Raw genomic sequence first — 22,481 nt, forward strand, 5'->3', positions numbered from 1 at the left:
AAAATCCTGTAATTCCTTAACAGGACTGTGGGTGTGCCTACACCATGTATAGTACAGAGACTTAAGAAGACAGCTTTCAGCCACTTTTTCGAGTGCAGTTAGGAATGGGGAACAAATAGTGGCCAAACCAGTGATGCCCACATCATATGAAAGAATAAATAAAGAATAAGAATATAATGACAGAGATGGGAAGGGATAGCAATTGGTATCAACTCACCAGAGGGTATTTTCTGGTATTTTTTTCTTCTGCAGAGGACTTGGGGTATGAACTTCAATAATTCAAGCTTCTGAAGTAGACTAATGGACTTAGACCAAAATAAAATTGATACCCTCGGAGACTTTGTCTAAAGCACATAGACCATGTTGAATAACATAGATGAGTCCACCTCCAAATTTGTGCACAGTGTGCAGCCTGTCTTCCTGAATGGAATATTTGCTCACCTTAACAAGTATCACAGTGTAACTCACCCTTCAGTGTGCTATATGGAGGAGAAGCTTATTGCTACTACAGTTAACACGCTGTCAGTGTCCTCGCTATTACCACTCAGCTTAGCTGCTCAGACTGCTGCAGCCCAGGCCCTGTATTACTGCAGCAAGGCATCACTACTCTTATACCCAATCCTTCTTGTTATGAAGGCCAGCATGCCATTAGCTTTCCTCACCGCCTGCTGCACCTGCATGCCAACCTTCCGCGACTGTTCCACCATGACACCCGGGTCATGTTGCACGTCACCTTTTCCTAAGCTGCCACCATTCAGATAATAGCCTTCTGTTTTTGCCACCAACGTGTATAGCTTCACATTCATCCACATTGCATTTGCCAAGTATTTGACCATTCAGCCAGCCTGTCCAAGTCACACTAGAGCCTCTTAGCATGCCCCCTCACAGCACAGACTGACACGCAGCTTAGTGTCATCTGCACATTTGGAGATATCACATTCATTTCCTTCGTCCAAATCATTAACATAGGGAACAGCTGGGGTCCTGGCATTGAATCCTGTAATACCTCACTCACCACAGCCTGCCACTCTGAAGAAAACCTGTTTACTCCAAGTCTTTGCTTCCTGTCTGCCACCCAGTTCTCTATCCATGTTAATACATTATCTCCGATACCATAAACTTTAATTTTGCTGACTAATCTCTTGTCATAGAAATGTATAGCACGAAAACAGACCCTTCGGTCCAACCCATCCACGCCTACCAGATATCCCAACCAAATCTAGTCCCACCTGCCAGCACCCGGCCCATGTCCCTCCAAACCCTTCCTGTTCATATACCCATCCGAATGCCTTTTAAGTGTTGCAATTGTACCAGCCTCCACCACTTCCTCTGGCAGCTCATTCCATACACGTACCACCCTCTGTGTGAAAAGGTTGCCCCTTGGGTCTCTTTTATATCTTTCCCCTCTCACCCTAAACCTATACCCTCTAGTTCTGGACTCCCCTGCCGCAGAGAAAAGACTTTGTCTATTTATCCTATCCATGCCCCTCATAATCTTGTAAACCTCTATAAGGTCACCCCTCAGCCACCGACACTCCAGGGAAAACAGCCCCAGCCTGTTCAGCCTTTCCTGTAACTCAGATCCTCCAACCCTGGCAATATCCTCGTAAATCTTTTCTGAACCATTTCAAGTTTCACAACATCTTTCCAATGGGAAGGAGACCAGAATTGCACGCAATATTCCAACAGTGGCCAAACCAATGTCCTGTACAGGCGCTACATGTCCTCCCAACCCCTGTAGTCGATACTCTGACCAAGAAAAGGAAGCATACCAAATGCCGCCTTCACTATCCTAATCTACCTGCGACTCCACTTTCAAGGAGCCATAAATCGGCACTCCAAGATCTCTTTGTTCAGCAACACTCCATAGGACCTTAGCATTAAGTGTATAAGTCCTGCTAAGAATTGCTTTCCCAAAATGCATCACCTCACATTTATCTGAATGAAACTCCATCTGCCAATTCTCAGCCTATTGGCCCATCTGATCAAGATCCTGCTGTAATCTGAGGTAACCTTCTTCGCTGTCCACTACACCTCCAATTTTGGTGTCATCTGCAAACTTACTAACTGTACCTCTTATGCTCACATCCGAATCATTTATATAAATGACAAAAAGTAGTGGACCCTTGTGGCACTTCATTGGTCACAGGCCTCCAGTCTGAAAAACAACTCTTCACCACCACCCTCTGTCTTCTACCTTTGGGCCACTTCTATATCTAATTGGTAGTTCTCCCTGTATTCCATGAGATCTAACCTTGCTCACCAGGCTCCCATGGGGAACCTTGTTGAACGCCTTACTGAAGTCCATATAGATCACATCTACCGCTCTGCCCTAATCAGTCCTCTTTGTTACTTTTTCAAAAAAACTCAATCAAGTTTGTGAGACGTGATTTCCCAAGCACAAAGCCACGTTGACTATCCCTAATCAAACTTTGCCTTTCCAAATACATGTACATCCTGTCCCTCAGGATTCCCTCCAACAACTTGCCCACCACCGACATCAGGCTCACTGGTCTATAGTTCCCTGACTTGTCCTTACCAACCTTCTGAAACAGTGACACCACGTTAGCCAACCTGCACCTCACCTGTAACTATCAATGATACAAATATCTCAGCAAGAGGCCCAGCAATCACTTCCCTAGCTTCCCAAAGACTTCTAGGGTACACCTGCTCAGGTCCTGGGGATTTATCCACCTTTATGCGTTTCCAGGCATCCAGCACTTCCTCTTCTGTAACATGAACATTTTTCAAGATGTTGCCATCTATTCTCTTACATTCTATATTTTCCATGTCCTTTTCCACAGTAAATACAGATGCAAAATACTCATTTAGTACCTCCTCCATTTTCTGCGGCTCCACAAAAAGGCCACCTTGCTGATCTTTGAGGGGACCTATCCTTTCCCTAGTTACTCTTTTGTCCTTAATGTATTAGTGAAAACCGTTTGGATTCTCCTTAATTCTATTTGCCAAAGCATTTTGCCCTCTCGATTTCCCTCTTAAGTATACTCCTACTGCCTTTATACTCTTCTAAGGATTCACTGAATCTATCCTGACATATTCTTCCTTCTTTTTCTTAACCAAACCCTTAATTTCTTTAGTCATTCAGCATTCCCTATACCTACCAGCCTTTCCTTTCACCCTAACAGGAATATACTTCCTCTGGACTCTCATTATTTCATTTCTGAAGGCTTCCCATTTTCCAGCCGTCCCTTTACCAGCGAACATTTGCCCCCAATCAGCTTTTGAAAGTTCTTGCCTAATACCGTCGAAATTGGCCTTTCTCCAATTTAGAACTTCAACTTTTAGATCTAGTCTATCCTTTTCCATCACTATTTTAAAACGAATATAATTATGGTCGCTGGCCCCAAAGTGCTCCCCCACTGACACCTCAGTCACTTGCCCTGCCTTATTTCCCAAGAGTAGGTCAAAGTTTGTACCTTCTCGAGTAGCTACATTCAATGTAGCTGAATCAAAAACATTTCTTGTACATACTTAACAAATTCTTCTCCATCTAAACCATTAACACTATGGCAGTCCCAGTCCATGTTTGGTAAGTTAAAATCCCCAACCATAACCACCTATTATTCTTACAGATAGCTGCGATCTCCTTACAAATTTGTTTCTCAATTTCCCTCTAATTATTAGGGGGTCTATAATACTATCCCAATAAGGTGATCCTCCCTTTCTTATTTCTCAGTCCACCCAAATAACTTCCCTGGATGTATTTCCAGGAATATCCTCCCTCAGCACAGCTGTAATGCTATCCCTTATCAAAAACGCCTCTTCCCCCTCCTCTCTTGCCTCCCTTTCTATCTTTCCTGTAGCATTTGTATCCTGGAACATTAAGCTGCCAGTCTGCCCATCCCTGAGCCATGTTTCTGTAATTGCTGATATCCCAGTCCCATGTTCCTAACCAGGCCCTGAGTTCATCTGCCTTCTCTTGCATTGAAATAAATTTAATGTATTAGTCCTACCTTGTCCCTGCCTGCCCTGACTGTTTGACTCACTTCTGTTCTCAACTGTACCAGTCTCAGATTGATTTCTTTCCTCACTATCTCCCTGGATTTCCCCCCCCGTCATTTTACTAGTTTAAATCCTTCCACCCAGCTCTAGCAAATCTCCCTGCCAGTATATTAATCACCTTCCAATTTAGGTGCAATGCGTCGTTCTTGTACAGGTCACTTCTACCCCAAAAGAGATTCCCATGATCCAAAAATGTGAATCCTTCTCCCATACACGAGCTCCTCAGCCATGCATTCATCTGCTCTATTCTCCTATTCCTGCCCTCACTAGCTCATAGCACTGGGAATAATCCAGATATTATTACTCTCGAGGATCTCCTTTTTAAATTCCTGCCCAACTCTCTGTAATCTCCCTTCAGAATCTTCTTTTCCCTTCCTATGGTTGCAATGTGGACAATGATGTCTTGCTGACCCATCTCCCACTTGAGAACATTCTGCACCCTGTCTGAGACATCTTTGATCCTGGCACCAGGGAAGCAACACACCATTCTGATTTTTCGCTGCTGGCCACAGAAACATCCGCCTGTAACTTGGAAGAGGGAGTCGCTAACACAGTTGATCTCTTGAAACCCAACGTATCCCTTATTGCATTAGAGCCAGTCTCAATACCAGAAACTTGGCTGTTCGTGCTACATTCCCTTGAGAATCCATCATCCCCTACATTTTCTAAAACAGCATCCTTTTTTGAAATGGGGATAGCCACAGAAGACTCCTGCACTAACTGCCTACCTCTCTTACCTTTCTTGGATTTAACCATCTATGTGACTGTATCTGAGACTTTTCCCCCCTTCCTATAATTGCTATCCATCACATACCATTGCTGTTGCAAATTCCTCATTGCCTCTAACTGTCTTTCCAACCGATCCATTTGATCTGATAGGATGCGCAACCAACAGCATTTATTGCAGATATAATCCACAGTAACCTGTAAATTCTCCCACATCTGACGAGAAGCGCATATCACTCTACTAAAGGCCATTTTTGCTCCTTCATAATCGACAGACCCAGAAAATAACACCTTCTTATTCCTCTACAAAACACTGCTCCAGGTTAAAACTATTCACCGTGCTGTGACTTCACCCAAACAGTTCCTCCAAGATCAGTTGTGAATTTCACCGTTTGTTGATTTTCCCAGATGCACTCCGATGTCCAGCGAATTCAAACAGCAAAGGCAGTAACTGTGCAGGTTCACTGTGGTGTCAGTTTTTCTTTCTCTCTCTCTCTTTCTCTCTCTCTCTCCTGCACTGACCTCACCATGTGCTTCCTTTGTCTGTACCTCTTCCTTTGTAAAACTGTTGTTGTTTTGACTTTGTTTTTCCCTAAGTTCCAAAACAATGCAACAGCATATGAAACAGTAATTGCTGCTCCTGGAATTTGAGGAAATCACCTCCAACACCTAAAATACCTTAAAAAAGGAGTAGCTGTTACAGCCAGAAATTTTCCCGTCCTCCATTTCGGATTACCCAGAATCTGAACCTTGTCAAAAGTCTTCTGAAAGCCTAGATACACAACATCTATCGATTTACCATTGTCTATTTGACTGATCGCATCCTCAAAATATCAGAAGATTTGTCAAGCATGATTTCCCTTGAGTGAATCCATGCTGACTTGGACCATTTCTATCGCTGCTTTCCAAGTTAACTTAAGCATTTTCCCCACCACTGATGCCAGGCTAACCAGTGTATATTCCCCATTTGCTCTCTCTTTCCTCTTTTAAAAGGTGAGCTTACATTAGCTACCCTCCAGTCCATTGGAACTCTTCCAGAGTCTATAGAATGCTGGAAAATAATCACCAGAGCCCTTTCATTATCTTAACCAGTAACACTGTATGGAGACCACAAGTCTCTCAATGAACATCTGTAGCGTGTAGCTGTCAATCTCTTTTGGCCAACTTGTGTCAGCTAAAAAGCCACAGTTGGCCATCTTGTCAACGTTAGTCATGGGCTACCACAACAAATGAATATATTTGAGGAGTATGATCCCGTTCACCTGACAAAAATTGCAGGGCTCTGATTGAGGAGCATGTAAGGCAATGTATGTTATGGTCAGTGCCATCTTGCACCAGCAGTAAGCCTGTCTTGCATCCAAGATTTTGTATACACTTATTCTGCTTCTGTTTGTCAGTAGGGATGGTCAGTATAAACTGAAGTGTTGCTAATAATCTTGAGGAAGACCATTAACTTTTAAAAATGAATTTGAACTCCTAGCTGGTTACTGAACAAAGTACACTCCAAGATTTCAGATTTTAAACAAGCGCATTTATTGTACAAGAATAAACAAGGCAAGTACTTCTATTTTCACCCACTTGAGGGTCTTGAGGGTTCCTTCACTTCTCCTGGGATCAAACCAAAGTGTGCCACAGGTCTCAGGAATTCACTTTGATTTTTCTGAGTGTTCCTGCTATTATCTAAAATCTGAGATTTCTTGCAGTCCTTCCACAAGCATCCAGCTACACAACCTTTCAACATTCTAAGCACCTCACAATTGTGGACAATCTGGCATAAGTACGGGCTTCATAGCTCTTCTTGCTTTGTGATCAACAGCATGTAGTACCTTGTTTTCTCCAAGACGATCCACCGCCAGGTGTAAACTGCCTATTTTAAAGCTATTCCTAAACTGACTGTTTCTTTGACAACCCAAGCAAGTTAACCAAGAACAAATACTTCCTTCCTGCAATTTATTTGCATGGCATTCTGACACATCTGGGATGTACCAAGTGTACCTTGATCAGATGGGCCAATGGACCAAGGATGGCAGATTGGGTTTAATTTAGATAAATGTGAGATGCTGTATTTTGGCAAGATAAATCAGGGCAGGATGTATACACTTAACGGTAAGGTCCTGGGGAGTGTTGCTGAGCAAAGAGACCTTGGAGTGCACCTTCATAGTTCCTTGAAAGGAGAGTCATAAGTAGACAGGGTGGTGAAGAAGGCATTTGGTTTGCTTGGCCTTATTGGTCAGTGCATTGAGTATAGGAGTTGGGAAGTCATGTTGTGGCTGTACAGGACATTGGTTAGGCCATTTTTGAAATACTGCAGGCAATTCTGGTCTCCCTGCTGTAGGAAGAATACTGTGAAACTTGAAAGCGTTCAGAAAAGATTTATGAGGATGTTGCAAGGATTGGAGGGTTTGAGAGCCTAACCAAAATTTGTACAGCTCCAACATTGCCTCCTTGCTCTTATAATCAATGCCATCACTGATAAAGCCAAGATTCATTCCTGTCGTCTTCATTTTGTTTTGTCTACCTTGGGAACACAAGCTGTTTTCTTTTCTGTATTGACTTTTTATATAAAAAGGCCATTTGTGAGTTAAATCATAACTTCAGCCAAAACTGCAGCTTGCTTTACACTATGGAGTTTACAGCTGTCCAGATGTGTTATGATATTTGCTCGTATTCTGGTTTAAATTTCTACCTTAAAAACACTTGCCTGGTATTTTGAAATTTAGATTAGATTAGATTACTTACAGTGTGGAAACAGGCCCTTCGGCCCAACAAGTCCACACCGACCCTCCGAAGAGCAACCCACCCAGACCAATTCCCCTACATTTACCCCTAACATGACAGGCAATTTAGCATGGCCAATTCACCTAACCTGCACATTTTTGGACTGTGGAAGGAAACCGGAGCACCCGGAGGAAACCCACGCAGACACGGGGAGAACGTGCAAACTCCACACAGACAGTTGCCTGAGGCAGGAATTGAAACTGGGTCTCTGGCACTGTGAGGCAACAGTGCTAACCACTGTGCCACCATGAGGCAGTGATGGAGGAGAATTGGTCCAACAACAAAGGTGGCATTTGAAGATCAGCAATTTTGATGTTGGTTGGTTTGGTGTAGACAGTGGTGAAGCATTGGCAGAAGCATGGCGACGCAAGTATTGTTGACAGTGATGAGCTGGCTTCTTCAAGCTATATCTTTTATTCCTTATTCTTAAATTATTTAAAATGGTGCTTTTTCATGGCGACAAATAAAAACTTTTCACTATTTTATTGTATTCATACTGTAAAATACACATGGAAATAAAATCAAAATGAAAATATTTCCAAAACAGGATGGTGAGTAGCTTGGAGAGGATCTTGAAAGAGGCGTGTTCCCATGTATCTACTGCCCTCGCCTTTCTAGATGGAAGTGGTCTTGGATTTGGAAAGTGCTTTCTAAGGATCTTTGGTGAATTTCTGCAGTGCCTCTTGTAGATAGTGCATGCTGCTGCTACTGAGCATCAGTGGTGAACGGAGTAGATGCTTGTGGATATGGTGCTAGTCAAGCAGCTACTTTGTCCTGCATGGTGTCAGGCTTCTTGAGTGTTATTGCACTCATCCAGGTAAGTGGTGAGTATCCCATCACAGACCTGACTTGTGCGTTGAAAATGATGGGCAGGCTTCAGGGAGTCAGGAGATGAGTTACTCACCACAGTATTCCTGGCCTCTGACCCTCTCTTGTAGTCACTGTGTTTGTGATGAGACCAATTGAGTGTCTGGTCAGTGGTGACCCCTCAGATATTGATAGTTGGGGATTCAGTGATGGTAATTGAATGTCAAGGGGCAATGACTAGATTTTCTTTTACTGGAGATGGTCATTGCCTGTTATTTGTGTGGCGCAAATGTTACTTGCCACTTGTCATCCCAAGCCTGAATATTGTCTCGACTTCTGACTTTATAATGGAGGGAAGCTCATTGATGAAGCAGATGAAGTTCATTGGGCCTAGGATACTCCTGCAGAAGTGCCATGGAGCTGAGATGACTGACCTCCAACAACCATGACCATCTTCCTGTGGGACAGGCATGACTCCAACCAGCAGAGAATTTGCCCTCTAATACCCCTTGATTCCAGTTTTATGAAGGCTCTGTTGAATGCAAACTAGATGTCAAAGGCTGTAATGAGGTCAGGAGCTGAGTGGCCAAACTGGGCCCCATTGAGCAGGTTATTGCTAAGCAAGTGCTGCTTGATAGCAGTGTTGATGACACCTTCCATCACTTTACAGATGATCGAGAGTAGATTGATGGGACTGTAATTAGTCCAGGTTGACATGGTCCTGCTTTTTGTGTTTGCGACATATCTGGACAATTTTCCACATTATTGGGTAGATACTGGTGTTATAATTCTACTGGAACAGCTTCGCTAGGCAACGGCACGTTCTCAAGCTCAGATCTTCTACTGTTGCTGGAATCTTGTCAAGGCACAGGATCTTTGCAATATTCAGTGCATCCAACCATTTCTTGATACAACGTGGAGTGAATCAAATTGATTGAAGACTAGTATCTATTATGCTGGAAATTTGAAAATCTTAATTTCTTTGCTTATTCCATCCTCTTTGGATGAAAGGCCAACATTCCAATTATTTTCCTTTTGTAACATACCTGGAATGTCCAAGCTCAAGATTTCAACTAATTGACTTCAATTCCCAAATTTGTCCTTTGAACTGAAAAGTATTTTTTTCAACACCTTGCTTTGTTAACAACCTTTCTTTGATTTGGGGCAATTATGTAAATAATTCACATTTCTTAATGAAGGCAGGCAATTCTGCTCATAATTCATGTCTTCAATTCATCTGTTAACAAGCTCGCGTGTTGTTTCATAGCTTTTACCCTTCTAATTCTTATTTGTAAATACACATGGAATGATGTTTACAAAGTAAAAACCTTGGGTGATCTGGCAATTTCTGATTTCTAGAATTTCAGGTATCTTACAATTACAAATTTAAATTTCCAAAACATAAAGATCATAAAATGACACATTTTGTCAAAACTAATGTCATTATTTACAGCCTACAAAAAGCCCAAAGCACATAAGTTAAAAGTAAAGTAACCTTGACAGCCATACCTTCGAGGCTGCAGCTGTGGTTACGACAGATGTCATAACTTATGCACTGCTACTCAGTGAAGTTTTAAGTAGAAGTGCACTCTTAGATCCTCTATGGACATGGCCTCCTCCTGAGATTCCTTCTTCTATTCCGTCTTATGGTTGCTTATCCTACTGCTTAGTGTCTTCCTTCATGCTCCCAGACATGCTGTATCCCCGGAGGTAGCCTTACCAGACCAATTATGACTGAGGTGGGTAATTTGTAAAGGAGCCAACAACGGGTGGATCCCCCTCTTTGCAGACAAATTGTACATTGAACAGTATGTAAATTCAGCAAATATCACCTAGAAGTCAGCCTAAAGTACTAATTAACTTGCTTGGAAATCCTACATTAGCTTTTCTAAGTACTTCTGATGAGGGGGCCTTCCTCCATATACTTTGATGCTTTGTTGAGCAAGGCCAACACATGCTATTAATTTCATTCCAATATAGCCATCTCAGCCTGCAGACAATTTGGCACACTCATCCAGATGATGATCTCTGCTTTGTACATGTTTACAAGCAATATCATCTGCACCACAGTGGTTTGCTTTGCATTTCATGTCATAAATGTTCATATGGATCTTCAACTCTCTGGGATCATTTGGTGGGATTGTGGCACCTGAAATGAAGGTTGTTATGGGCTCAATTTAATACCCACTCCAATATTTTAAAAGATTTCAAAATATAATAGCCTACATTGACATCAATATGGAAAACCATGAACAAGGGTGCCTTGGCACACCCACATGCACTACCTTACTAATATATGATTTTAGAATTGTATTATCACTGTTAAAATTATTCAGTAAAAGCGAGCATTACATTGTTTTGTAGCAGTGAGTCTACCTCTGGTACGAAGTTGTATTTATTTCTATCTTTGTGTTATTTTGTACACTTTGTTACAAAATAATTATTTGTTTCTAACCTAATACTATAAATTGTATGATGTGTTTTTTGCAATCATAAGGCTGTAAGTATTAATCTGATATGAAACAGTAAATTATCCACTTTGACGCATGGAATTGTGTTCCTCAGGTGTTGCACATTCGTGACTCTCCATCTGTGGCCTGAGCAGCTATAATGGGGGAGTTTAACCTTAAAGCTCCTCAAATCTTTTTTGGCCTAATAATGCAATTATTTGTTTAAAATGTAGTTAGTTACTTTCAAGAATGGTTGAAAAATTGGTTTTCCCAGTTTTTGGGTACTGAGATTCATGATTTGCAACCTGCTTGCTCTGGTTTCATTGGAGGTGGGCAGCTGGTAAACATGATGCTGCTATTTCGTTTGCACTTTTATAAAATATTAATGAGTGGATACGTGCTGCTGACTGCCTGTGCACTCTAGGGGGCTGAATAACGTGCTGAAAATGGGTCATGCAGTTGGCTGTCCCTCTTATAGGAACTGTAGACCAATTTAGAAGATTAAATGTGGAGCACCAGCACAAAGAGGATCCCAAGGTAATAGATGTGACTCTAATGACATTGGTGATGCAGGCAGTTACAAGAAGCGACACAACTGGAAACCTTCAAGGACCACCTTCAGAAAGAAGTAGGAACAGTGACCAGAGTGGTCAACTCCAGCATCTGGCTTCAACGACTGGCGGTACTGCCACAAAATTGAATAGCCCCACGTGGAAAGCCAGAGTCAGTGAACACATCTTGATGTGACATCACCAGCTCCTCTCACTGTTCAATGCACCACTCTGTGCCACTCACCGAACAGCATCCCTGACTCTCTGAGTTCATAGCTTAACATCCAGGTATTTGTACAAATATTCACCCTCACACTCATCACCCACTGCCACCAGTTACTTTCAGTGATTCAGCTGTGTTAGGTACATCAGGAAAACAGTGCAGTACAACTGCGGATATTCTGCCCTCTCTTCTAGGATAAGGTGAGGCATGCTAAAAGGGAGCAGAGCAAAACTGGTGGAGATTAGGACAGCTGCATTTCCTGAGCCCTTTGGAGGAGATGACACTCCACATTATGGGGCCATTTACAAAAGAGTCATCCAGTGTGCTGAGATCTTGAGGATACTGGTATGTTCCTGCCTTAGCCTCTTCTCAACTCCCAGCTCGCTCTCATCCTGAGACATGAAATGATGAACAAGATACTAATGGTGTGACCATGTGTATCTTGCTTTCCGTCCCATCCCCTTTCCCTCACATCAAACTTCCTTTTCTGATTTCTTTTGCTTTCAGACAAACGAGAACAGCCATCTGCTCAGCCACAACAGTCCCAGGAACCAGAGGAAGTGAGAGAGCTAGAATCCAGCACTGATGAAGTAGCCCCATCATTTGATATGAAATTTCGAGCCAGCTGCTCAGATGCTTGCGCTGATTCTGTCTTTGAAGCTTCTATAGATTTTGCACGTGGTGAGTCACTAGGCATGAGTAGGCTACAGCCACACCAGCAGTAAAGGCTGATTCATTTATCAGCTGACTGGAGAGCAAGGTTGCAGATGAGTTCTGATGTAAAGAACTCAGAATGAGGACCTCAATGGGCAACATAAAAGGAGAATGCACATAAGCACACACATTGAAATGCTCATTAGCTGACCTGCCAGACAGTCTCCTGTGTCAAGGAACCAGGTGGAATCTGGCTCCAGCTTAGCAAAAGGCATCACAAAGCACTTGCCCTGTCTGCAGCTTTTGCTCCATTTCCCCAATGTCCTGCTGACCCAGAAGCGCCACAACTGCATGCCCCATACATATTGCAGCTTTTGTGCAAACAGGTTACTTACTCCTTCCCTACGTTGTGTCGATGCAGCAAAACTTCCCATCAAGTCAAAGAACTCAGCACAATACCACCAGAAACATTCCACAATACATCTAGACATTTTGCAGTTGCAGAAGTTATTCAAAATTAATTTGTTCGCAAGTCGGATGGTTGGCCTCTAGCAGATCAGCAGTTCTTACTGGATTGATGCAGACAATTTGTTGACTTGATCTTTGTGACTCAAATTAGGAACTCTGTTGTCAATCAGCCAGTAGGGCTGTGTGACATTAGAATTGTACCCCAATACTATTTTCAGTGCATGCAGGAAACCTCTACATGGGCACCCTTTTGAGAGAGCATGCCAGAGTCAGCTGGCATTGTGCACATCTCTAGAAGGGTGCAAAGCTCAATTAGTCAATAAAATTCAAGTTCAGTGTGATACATGGTTGGAACTAAATCCCTTGATTTATATTATATCGCCTATTATGTTCTGAGATCCATTCCTTCTAACTAAAGCTATTTGTGGGTATAATGGAGACATGCATACATTATCTGCTTCATTTCTTTGGCTTCATAAAATTTGTTTGTGTCCTTGTTTCTTAGGTGTGGCAGCAGCAGCAGGTGTAGGAGTCATCGCAGTAGCAGTCTCTGTGATTTATTTTGGGAACTTCATTGGTGTAAGTCGAACTTAACTATTATAAGTGAAACTACATAAAAGTGTTGCTTCATGCTTTTCTATTAAAAAAAAACCCTGGTTTTGCTAAGTTTCCATTGCTCCTGTCACCAAGCACCTGCTGTCCTAAAACTTGCTGAAGCTAAGTAGGACTTTCTTTTTGTTCTATATACATAGTCAGCCAGCAAACCAAAGAGTGGCTGAGCACATAGAAATAGAAATAGCAATTCTTAATGTTCCATATATTTGAATGATAGCATTCTATCAATAACACATCACTAGAAATTAAGCTTGAATATATGTTAAGATGAGAATATGCACTATAAAAGCTCAATTTCTGAGTGCCTTGATCTTGACAACATTGCATACACAGAATCAACTTTATTAATCATGATAAGTTAATCCCTCCTACGAAATAGTTGTGGGTTTTTTTTCTTGCTCTCCACCTACATGCACTTCAGATCTGGTATTTTGCAATGAAAATGGCTAATTTGTGTAAAGAAGTTTGAAAGTGATGTAATACAATTTGAAACTAAGTTAAATCTAAACAAAGGAAACTCTGAAGGTATGAAGGGTAAATTGACTGAGGTAGACTGAGAATATACATGAAAACCTATGGTGGTAGACAAGAAATACCTAGCATTTAAAGAATTAAATAGTAAGTGATTGATTTATGACAGATTTACTTTTTTATCTGCCTCAAAGGAATCAGAAAGGGGGATCCAACCATGGCTAACAGGAGAAGTAATTCAAGATTATATTAGATCAACAGAAGAGGCTTACAAAGCTACTTCAAAAAAAAAAGTAGCAAGCCCAAGGATTCACAGTGTTTTAAAATTTAGTAATGCAGGAGAAACAAAAACCTGATATGTAGAAAATAGAACGTAACAGTAAACTCTCAAGAAAAATAAACACTTGTTTGGCTATGTAAAAAAGAAAGTATTAGCAAAGATAATTATGGGCCCATTAACAGACAGAGACAGAAGAATTTATAATGGGAATAAAGAAATGACAGAGAGGCTAGACAATATTTTGTGTCTGTTCATGGAGTAAGATAAGGGAAAAAAAAGCCAGGAATGCTAGAAAAATAAGGGATTAACAAGAATTTAGAACCAAAGGATACAATTTAAGAACAAAAGTAGTCCTGGAAAAATTAATTGGACTGAAAATTAATAAATCCCCTATATCCCTGATCTATATCCCAGAATGTCAAAAGAGGTTGCTATAGAAATAGTGGGTGTGTTAATGATAATTTTATGAAATGCAATAGATTCTGGAACAGTTCCTGCAGCATGAGAGGTTACAAATGTAATCTAACTATTTAAGAAATAAGGAAGGGAGAGAGAAAACTAGAACCTGCAGACACCTGATGTTAGTAGTAAGGAAAATGCTAAATTCTATAGCAAACGGATGTGATAACTATACACTTAGAAATTGATGCTAGGATGAGGATAGATTTTTGAAAGGGAAATCATGTTTGGTAAACTTTGAGAGCTCTTGGAGGATGTAAGTAGTACAGTATGATGTTTTCAGAAGACTTTGTATTTTCAGGAGGCTTTTGATTAGACCCTACAAAAGAAGTTACCGTGAAAAATTGTATATATGTGATTGGGGTGACATGTTGGCATGAATTCAGAATTGGTTAACAGAGAGTAGGACTAGGTCAGTCACAGATTGGAAGGTTGTAACTACTGGGGTGCAGCAAGGAACAATGCTTGGCCTCAGCTTTTCATAATTTATATCAACAATTTAGAAATGTGGATCAAATGCTTCTAAGTTTTAATGACACAAAACTAGATGGAAATAAGACGTGAGGGAGATGCAGAAAAGCTTCTACGGTATTTACACATTGTGGGTGAATAAGTAAGAAAATAAGCAACAAATAGAATATAACGTAAAAAAGTGAGCTTGTCCATTTTTGTGGAAAAAAACTGCGGAGCAAAAGAAGTGTTGATCTACAAAAAAACCTGGATGTCCTTGTTCATTAGTCACTGAAAACTAGAATATAGGTGCAGCAAACAATTATGAGGGATTAGAACACGGGAGTGAAAAGATTTTGCTACAATTGTATAGGCCTTTGATGTAGAGTGCCTGTATTGTGTGTAGCTTTGATCTCCTTATCAATGAAATATATACTTGCCACAGGGGAAAATCAACAACTGACCAGCAATAAAATTTGAGCCATACAAATGCCAGGCAATGACAATCTCCAATAAAAGACAACCTAACCATTGCCCCTTGACATTCAGTGATCTTACTATCACTGAATCCTAGGATTTTCATTGAGCAAAAACTCAACGGTACTTGCCACATAAATGCAGTGGTTATAAGAGCAGGTCAGAGGCTAGGAATACTGAGATGAATAACTCACGTCCTGACTGCCCAAAGCACATCCACCATTTACAAGGACTGTGATGGACTACTTCCCTCTTGCCTAGCTGGATGCAGCTCCTAAAATGTTCCAAACGCTTGACACCATCTAGGACAAAACAACCTGCTTTATGAGCACCACACCCACAAGCATCCACTCACTCCACCACCGACTCTCAATAGCAGTATGTGTGTACTACATTGTAGGTAAACTTAAGGACCATGGTCTACAGTGCTTTAAAAAGGCAGCTCACCACTACTTTCTCTAGAACAACTAAGGACAAGCAAAAAAATGCTAGTCAGTCAGCAATGCCCATATCCATGAGTGAATTTTAAAAAAAAAAAAGCATAATTGGATTGTGGCATTGTCCTTTTAGGAAATTGAACCTATATTGTCCAGAGTTTAGAGGAATGAGAGGTAAGCTCATTGATAAATAAATATTAATGGGCTAGACAATGTAGGTGCAAGAAAAATGTTTTGCCAACTGTTGCAGGCTAAAACAAGCAGGCAGTATCAGAATAAGGAGTCCACCATTTAAGATTGGGATGCAAGATTTGGAATTCTCTATGCTGGAGTACTCTGGCTCAGTCATTTAGCATGTCCAAGACAGCAATTGATAAATTTCTAGATAGTAAAAATGTCAAAGGATATGACGTTATAGTGGAAAATAGTATTGAGATAGGGGGAATCATTCGTGATCTAGCAGAATAGAGGAGCAGGCTCAAGTGGCTAAATGATCTTTTCCCCCTTTTATTTCCCTTGTTCCCAAATGGAGTATTTTTAACGTAAGGACACATACCAACATACAAGTCTTTGTAAAGAGAAGAAAAATACATCACCAAAATGTCCATCTAGCAGAAATTTGTTTATCTTGGCTCTGCACTCCTGTATATACAATAATGGAAAATATATTAATTAATCTCTACTTTGAATGAATCCATATTGCATGAAAATCTCAGAACCAACTGCTCATAAAAATTGTGGATAAATAACAAAAACAAGATTCCATTGTTTTCATACCTTAATCCTGCTTCAATCTCAATTCTCACATAGGGTGGTTTTATGCTTCTTAAGACAGAAATGCTGTCAATGAATTCATTGGCACAGTACTCTTGATTTCTTTCTTTGTGTGGAGCCAATGGGCAAATGAGCTGCAATTTCCTAAAAGTTGTTCCTGCTGTATGATTGATTCACTCTCCTGTGGAATGGAAACAGCCATGACAAAATCCTCATCCCATATATTGTGTATGAAGCCATCTGAAAGAAATGGGGACTATAACAAAACATTGTATTCAACCAGCACGCATACAACCCTAACTGAAAGAGGGAGGTATTTAAAATTACTGGCATTGGTCTTAATGGTAAAAGATTCAGTATTTCATTTTTTTTTTAAATTAAGAAGTATCCCTTGGTGCTACTATCTCTCTTTGTATACATTGGAGCATGAATGCATGAGGCTCCAATGCCATTTCATCACAAAATGAACAGCAGCGAGTATTTTGATCCCAGCTTAACATTGGCTTCCCTGGCTCAGTGGTAGTTCTAGGAGAGCAGAGATGTTAAGTGCATTGTGAAGCTAACACGTGTCCATCTGTTTGTTCAGATGTCACCATAAAATACAAGAGTGGAAGTAGGTCATTCCATTTATCAAAATCATGACTGATCAGACATTCCTCAACACCATTTTCCTGTCTTTTGCCTGTAACCTGTGATTTCCTTACTATCTGTGCCTTGAACATATTTAATGACAGCCTCAGTAGCCCTCAGCAGGAAAGAATTCCATATATTCACTACCCTCTGAGAGAAGAAATTCTTTTACATGTCTTAATTGTGGGACTCCTTATTCTGAGATTATTGTGAAAGAATCCATATCATATATTGTAGGAGGAGCTGAAAACTATTAATGGCCTGGCCATCATTTTTCCATTAGACAACACTTAAAACAGACTATTTGGTAATTTACCTCATTTGTTTATGGAAGATTATGACCATGATTTTGTTTTCTCTGTCTTGCTTATGAAGTTGGCCTTGCATGTGAAATTTCCTAGTGCTGTAACAGCACTGTTTTCCTTTCTCATGTTTTCCTACAAGAGAAAATATGAAGTACGCTGACTATGCCACACTGATAACATTATAAATAAGCTGACTCATAGTGTTAACAGTATGCTTTCATCTACATGGCAGGAAAGACAAGTCAAACTGATAGCGCAATGATCTAGGCATAATCTTATTTTGAAGCCCCAACATCGTCCACATATTGAAACTACATTTAGCATGAAACGTAACAGGTTCCTTTGCAAGCAGTTATTGTAAATTTTAGTAGTTGAATCTCCTGATACATGGCTGGGACAGGATAGACAATAGTCTGAAACTAGTTTTGCAATGTTGGGAATGTGCTTTTTAAAAATAATGCTGTTTAACAACATAATGTGACAGGTATGTTGAGAATTTTGAACTCCCCTTTTGTTCTGTTGCAGGAATCAGCTTGAACACTGTATCAGCAATCCAACTCCTTTTTCAAGGAACACAAGATCCAGTTCCCATGCTTTTTTGACTGAAACTGTATTCTCAGCTCCATTTGAATAAAACCATTACACAGAGAGAGAAGCAACAGACTTTGGTGCAGTTTTTAGTCTTGTATTATTACCACAGAAATGGGCAGGTCTTTCATCATTTTTGACTGTCATGGTGGATGATCTGAATAAAAAACAAGTGACTGCTTTTAAATTGATTTTGGACCTTCTGAAATTGTTGGACAATAATAATTATAGTAGAAATCAACTAATTGTATCTCACTTTGCCTGATTGTGATCTTCATCTTCTTTAGTGGGAGACACTTTAATCTCTAAATAATTAGAGATAATCAGATTCCAACCAAGGGAATTTTATATTTACTGATGATAGTCAGGTCTCTTGAAAGGACGTTAAATTTGGATTACATATCGGACAAATGTGACCAGTGTGCACTGGCTGCAAATAGCATGAGACCAACTTCAACAGCAGGGAAGTTCATAACTTGTCAGTAATTAAGAAGGCATATGACTCTTGTAAATTTCACATGCTTAAAAATAGGTTGTCTCGGTTTTTCTGCTATTTTCCCCTGATGTTGACTTGCCCAGCTATTGAGTCCTTTGACTGCTATATGATGACCGACTAAAAGCCGACCAGAAAACTTTTACTCTCATAAGAAGCTTCAAGTCCTAAGGTTTTCAATCCTCATTCAGGGCAGCTGTGATGAAACCAGGTAATGGAAGAATTAAGAAAAGGACTCCACCTGATCAGTCATCATTGAGCCCTTCTACAAAGCCTGATCTACCTGTTGAAGGAATTTGCAAGTATTAGGGCTGGATTGGCTTCGAGGAGATAAAAAATGTGAGTTGTGAAACTTTAAGGAGGTACCTTCCTGTGCCATATTTTTGTTCCTCCGGATGGAACAATAAGGTAAGGGGATAACGTTGGGCCAGCAGCCTCCAGAGGCAGGACCAAGATAGTAAATGTTGTAGCTGGCCAGTTAGAAGACATGCCTCCATTCGTTGGGACATTAGCCCAGTTGTAATCATGACTTGTCATCCCCTCATCCTGGCAACAGAAGTGGTTTGTACAGATGGCCAGTCATTTGCTTTTCCACATGACCTTATTAGGAATGCTTAGATGACCTCTGAGAAAGGTTAATAATGCATTAAGGTAAAAACAATGACTGCAGATGCTGGAAACCAGATTCTGGATTAGTGGTGCTGGAAGAGCACAGTAATTCAGGCAGCATCCGAGGACAGGCAAAATCCGAGGTGATTTTGCCTGTCCTCGGATTTTGCCTGACCTCGGATGCTGCCTGAATTGCTGTGCTCTTCCAGCACCACTAATCCAGAATAATAATGCATTAAGCTTAGCAGGCAATAAGATACATCTTGCATGGAAACGGGTATGGCATGCTTGCCTCTATTGTTCGGGGCATTGAGTAGAAAAGTTGGTAGTTATGTTGCACCTGTATAAAAGTTTAGTGAGGCCATATTTGGCATATTGTATGTAGTTCTGGTCACTGTACTATAAGAGGGATGTGGAAGCTTTGGAGAAGGTGCAAAAGAGGTTTGCCAGGATGTTGCCTGGATTGGAATGTATTTGTTATAAAGAGAGGTTGGACAAACTTGGTTTGTTTTCATTAGAGTGTCAGAGGCTGAGGGGTGACCTGACAGAAGTAGATAAAACTATGAAAGGTTGGATCATCAGAGTTTATTTCTCCACAGTGGATGTGCCAAATACTTGGGGTCATAGGTTTAAGGTGAAGAGGTTGGGGGTTGGGTGGATATTTATAGGAGGTGTGAGGGGCAAGTTTTTTTTAATATATGCACAGAGAGTGGTAGGTGCTTGGAAAACGCTGCCAGGAGATGTGGGAGAAGCAGATACTTAACAATATTTAAGAGGCATTTAAACATATGACCAGGCAGGGAATAGAGAGATCCAAACCATGTGCAGGCAGATGGTATTAGTTTAGTATGGCAGCATTGTTTGTATAGACTGGGTAGGCTGAAAGGCATGTTTCTGTGCTATTCTGTTCTGTGATTAAATGGCTGTTGATTGGATGAGAAAATAAGCGGCATAATATATTTCAAAGGGAATGTTGAATGTCTTTTTATTTTGATTGCCAACTTAGTGCCATGACCCCTATCTACCAACAGGATGAATCTGGCTGTATCAGAATTACTGGCGTAGGGTTGGTTGGAAGGCCCCACAATGGAGTGGATAAGTGTAGGAGTACTGCATGCAGATTAACTATGCACATTGTCACCCCACGCTAATATTTTGGTAGAAATTAGAATGGAGAGTCTCAGAATTGGGACCCACCCATCATTCTGTTGAATGCTTAATTTGATCCACGCCACAAAAATCCAGATTGAAATGCAAGCCAATTCACCTTTTCCTCTAGTTGCGTAGCCAGGTGACACTGCTCATTTCTGAGAAATTATTACTTTGACAACTCCATTGCGAGTCACACTTTTCCATACTAGAACAAATTATTAATGCATAGGGTTTCTATAATTGTTACTATGAATGCATTTACAGTGGAAGTATATTCACATTTTTTAAACATGGGCATCATGTTTTCCACAATCTTTCCTTACACATGGCCATGTTTCTAAAACTGCAGCACAGATCCTGCCAGCCAGTGCAACGCAGACATGAGCTAGGGAGACACTGGGAAATTGGCATGCAACTCAGGTTGTTACTTTTGTGTCATTTTAAATTAATTGTCAGGTGGCAATCAATTGTTGTAGCGAGAGCTTGCAAGAACAGAGAAGGTATCAGCCCTGCTGCCATGACCTCCATCAGGAGCTGAACAAAATTAAATTGGACCTCAATATAGTATTTTGAGTGTTTATGCTCTTTATTATAGATGGTCAATTGCCTCTTTCACTGTACAGCTGCAACATGATGGATTGAAAACACCCAAGTAGATTATATTGGTAGTTTACTTGTGTGATGTATTTGGACCAGTTTTGGCACAGAACAAAACCTGGTCTCAGAACAAAATCCCCAAAACTGATATAGTCTCCATGTGCTAAATGTAGAACTCTATCTGCAAAGCTGATGATATGCTAGCCGTGTCTTTGTTTAGTGAAAGTGAATATTTGGATATGCCTAACCAAAGTAAAGCTGCATCTTCTACCTCACTATAACTTTAAGAATGTACTATTAAAAGGATGTAATTAATCGAGCATTGCTAGAATCAGTGTTTGTGCCTAAACTATATATAAACTACATATAAACTCTATTCCAGAAACGTAGATGAGATTCTAAGAGGCTACTTAACTGAAGAGTGCATAACTAGGAAAACACAGTTTAGGCTGAATGCTGAGATGACGAGAAATTCCTTAATATGAAGGATTTGAGAATCTGTGGAATTCTCTATCCCCGAGATCCATTGCCACTCATCTGATGAGTATATTCAAGATGCTGATCAATAGATTTTTGGGCGCTAAGAGGATCAAGAGACTTTTAAAAAGAAAATTACTTACATTATGTATCACCTTTCGTATCCACTGACATCCCAATGGATCTTACAGTAATACTGAAAATATGACCAATCTGCATGGAACAAGCTCCTTCAAAAAAAATTGTGATAACAGCCAGATAACGTTTTTGTGCTGTCACACACTGGATGTCGTGTTTTTCTTTGAGATAGTGTTATGGATGTTTCTACATTCATCGATGAGGACAAAGTGAAAACCTTAGTTTAGCATCTTACCTGATAGTCAATGGGTCCAACCTGTGTCTCAGCCTTGAGTTTGTGCTCAGGTCCTGAACTGGGACTTGAGTCAGCTAGAAATGTAACCAACTTAACCATGGAACTATGTACATGGTTAAGTTGCAGTTTAGTATTGCATTATGATATTATTTATGAAAATGGACAATTAATATTTGACTTCAGTTATTTAATTTTAATACCTCAGACTTGGACTAAAAATAGTTTTAAAGAGGACACTGGTATGAAATAATTGCTGTTGTCAACTGACAAACCCAGCCAATCTACAAAGAATGTACAAAACCGGCAGTCTCAAAGTTACCACTTTAACCAAGAAGCACTGAAACTAAAGTTCCAGGAGTTTCACATCTGTTGTTTTAGTAACTCAATAATTGTACATCTTGAAGAGATGGATGGTTGTCTACATGTATCCACCTTGAAATGAAACACAGGCACAGATACCAGTATCTATAAAGGAATGTTATAATCAATAACCTTGAGCAAAAGAGGAAAGCATCACACTCTCTCTCTCTCTCTCTCTCTCTCTCTCTCTTCCCCCCCCCCCCTCCCCCTCTCCTCCACACTATCACAGAAACCAGCAGTGAAACAGCAACTTG

At 40.5% G+C, this 22,481-nt stretch overlaps 1 protein-coding gene across 9 annotated transcripts in view; it reads left to right on the forward strand.

Annotated features, from left to right (window-relative positions):
- The window catches only part of odr4 (odr-4 GPCR localization factor homolog), a 119,102-nt gene extending 100,691 nt beyond the window's left edge, over positions 1 to 18,411 (forward strand). For 8 of the 9 annotated variants that reach the window (XM_087990733.1, XM_087990735.1, XM_087990731.1 and 5 more), the window contains 3 exons: positions 12,066 to 12,239; positions 13,186 to 13,259; positions 18,104 to 18,411. In XM_087990733.1, the coding sequence (XP_087846859.1) occupies positions 12,066 to 12,239; positions 13,186 to 13,259; positions 18,104 to 18,115 (260 nt within the window). In that variant the 3' untranslated portion in view covers positions 18,116 to 18,411. The remainder of the gene's footprint in view (positions 1 to 12,065; positions 12,240 to 13,185; positions 13,260 to 18,103) is intronic. The other variant, XM_087990738.1, reaches the window with a different exon arrangement.
- Positions 18,412 to 22,481: the final 4,070 nt, after the last annotated feature.

This window comes from Chiloscyllium plagiosum, unplaced genomic scaffold, assembly GCF_037043375.1.
Source record: "Chiloscyllium plagiosum isolate Xiang-an unplaced genomic scaffold, Cpla_swu_hap1 HiC_scaffold_9, whole genome shotgun sequence".
NCBI lineage: Eukaryota > Metazoa > Chordata > Chondrichthyes > Orectolobiformes > Hemiscylliidae > Chiloscyllium > Chiloscyllium plagiosum.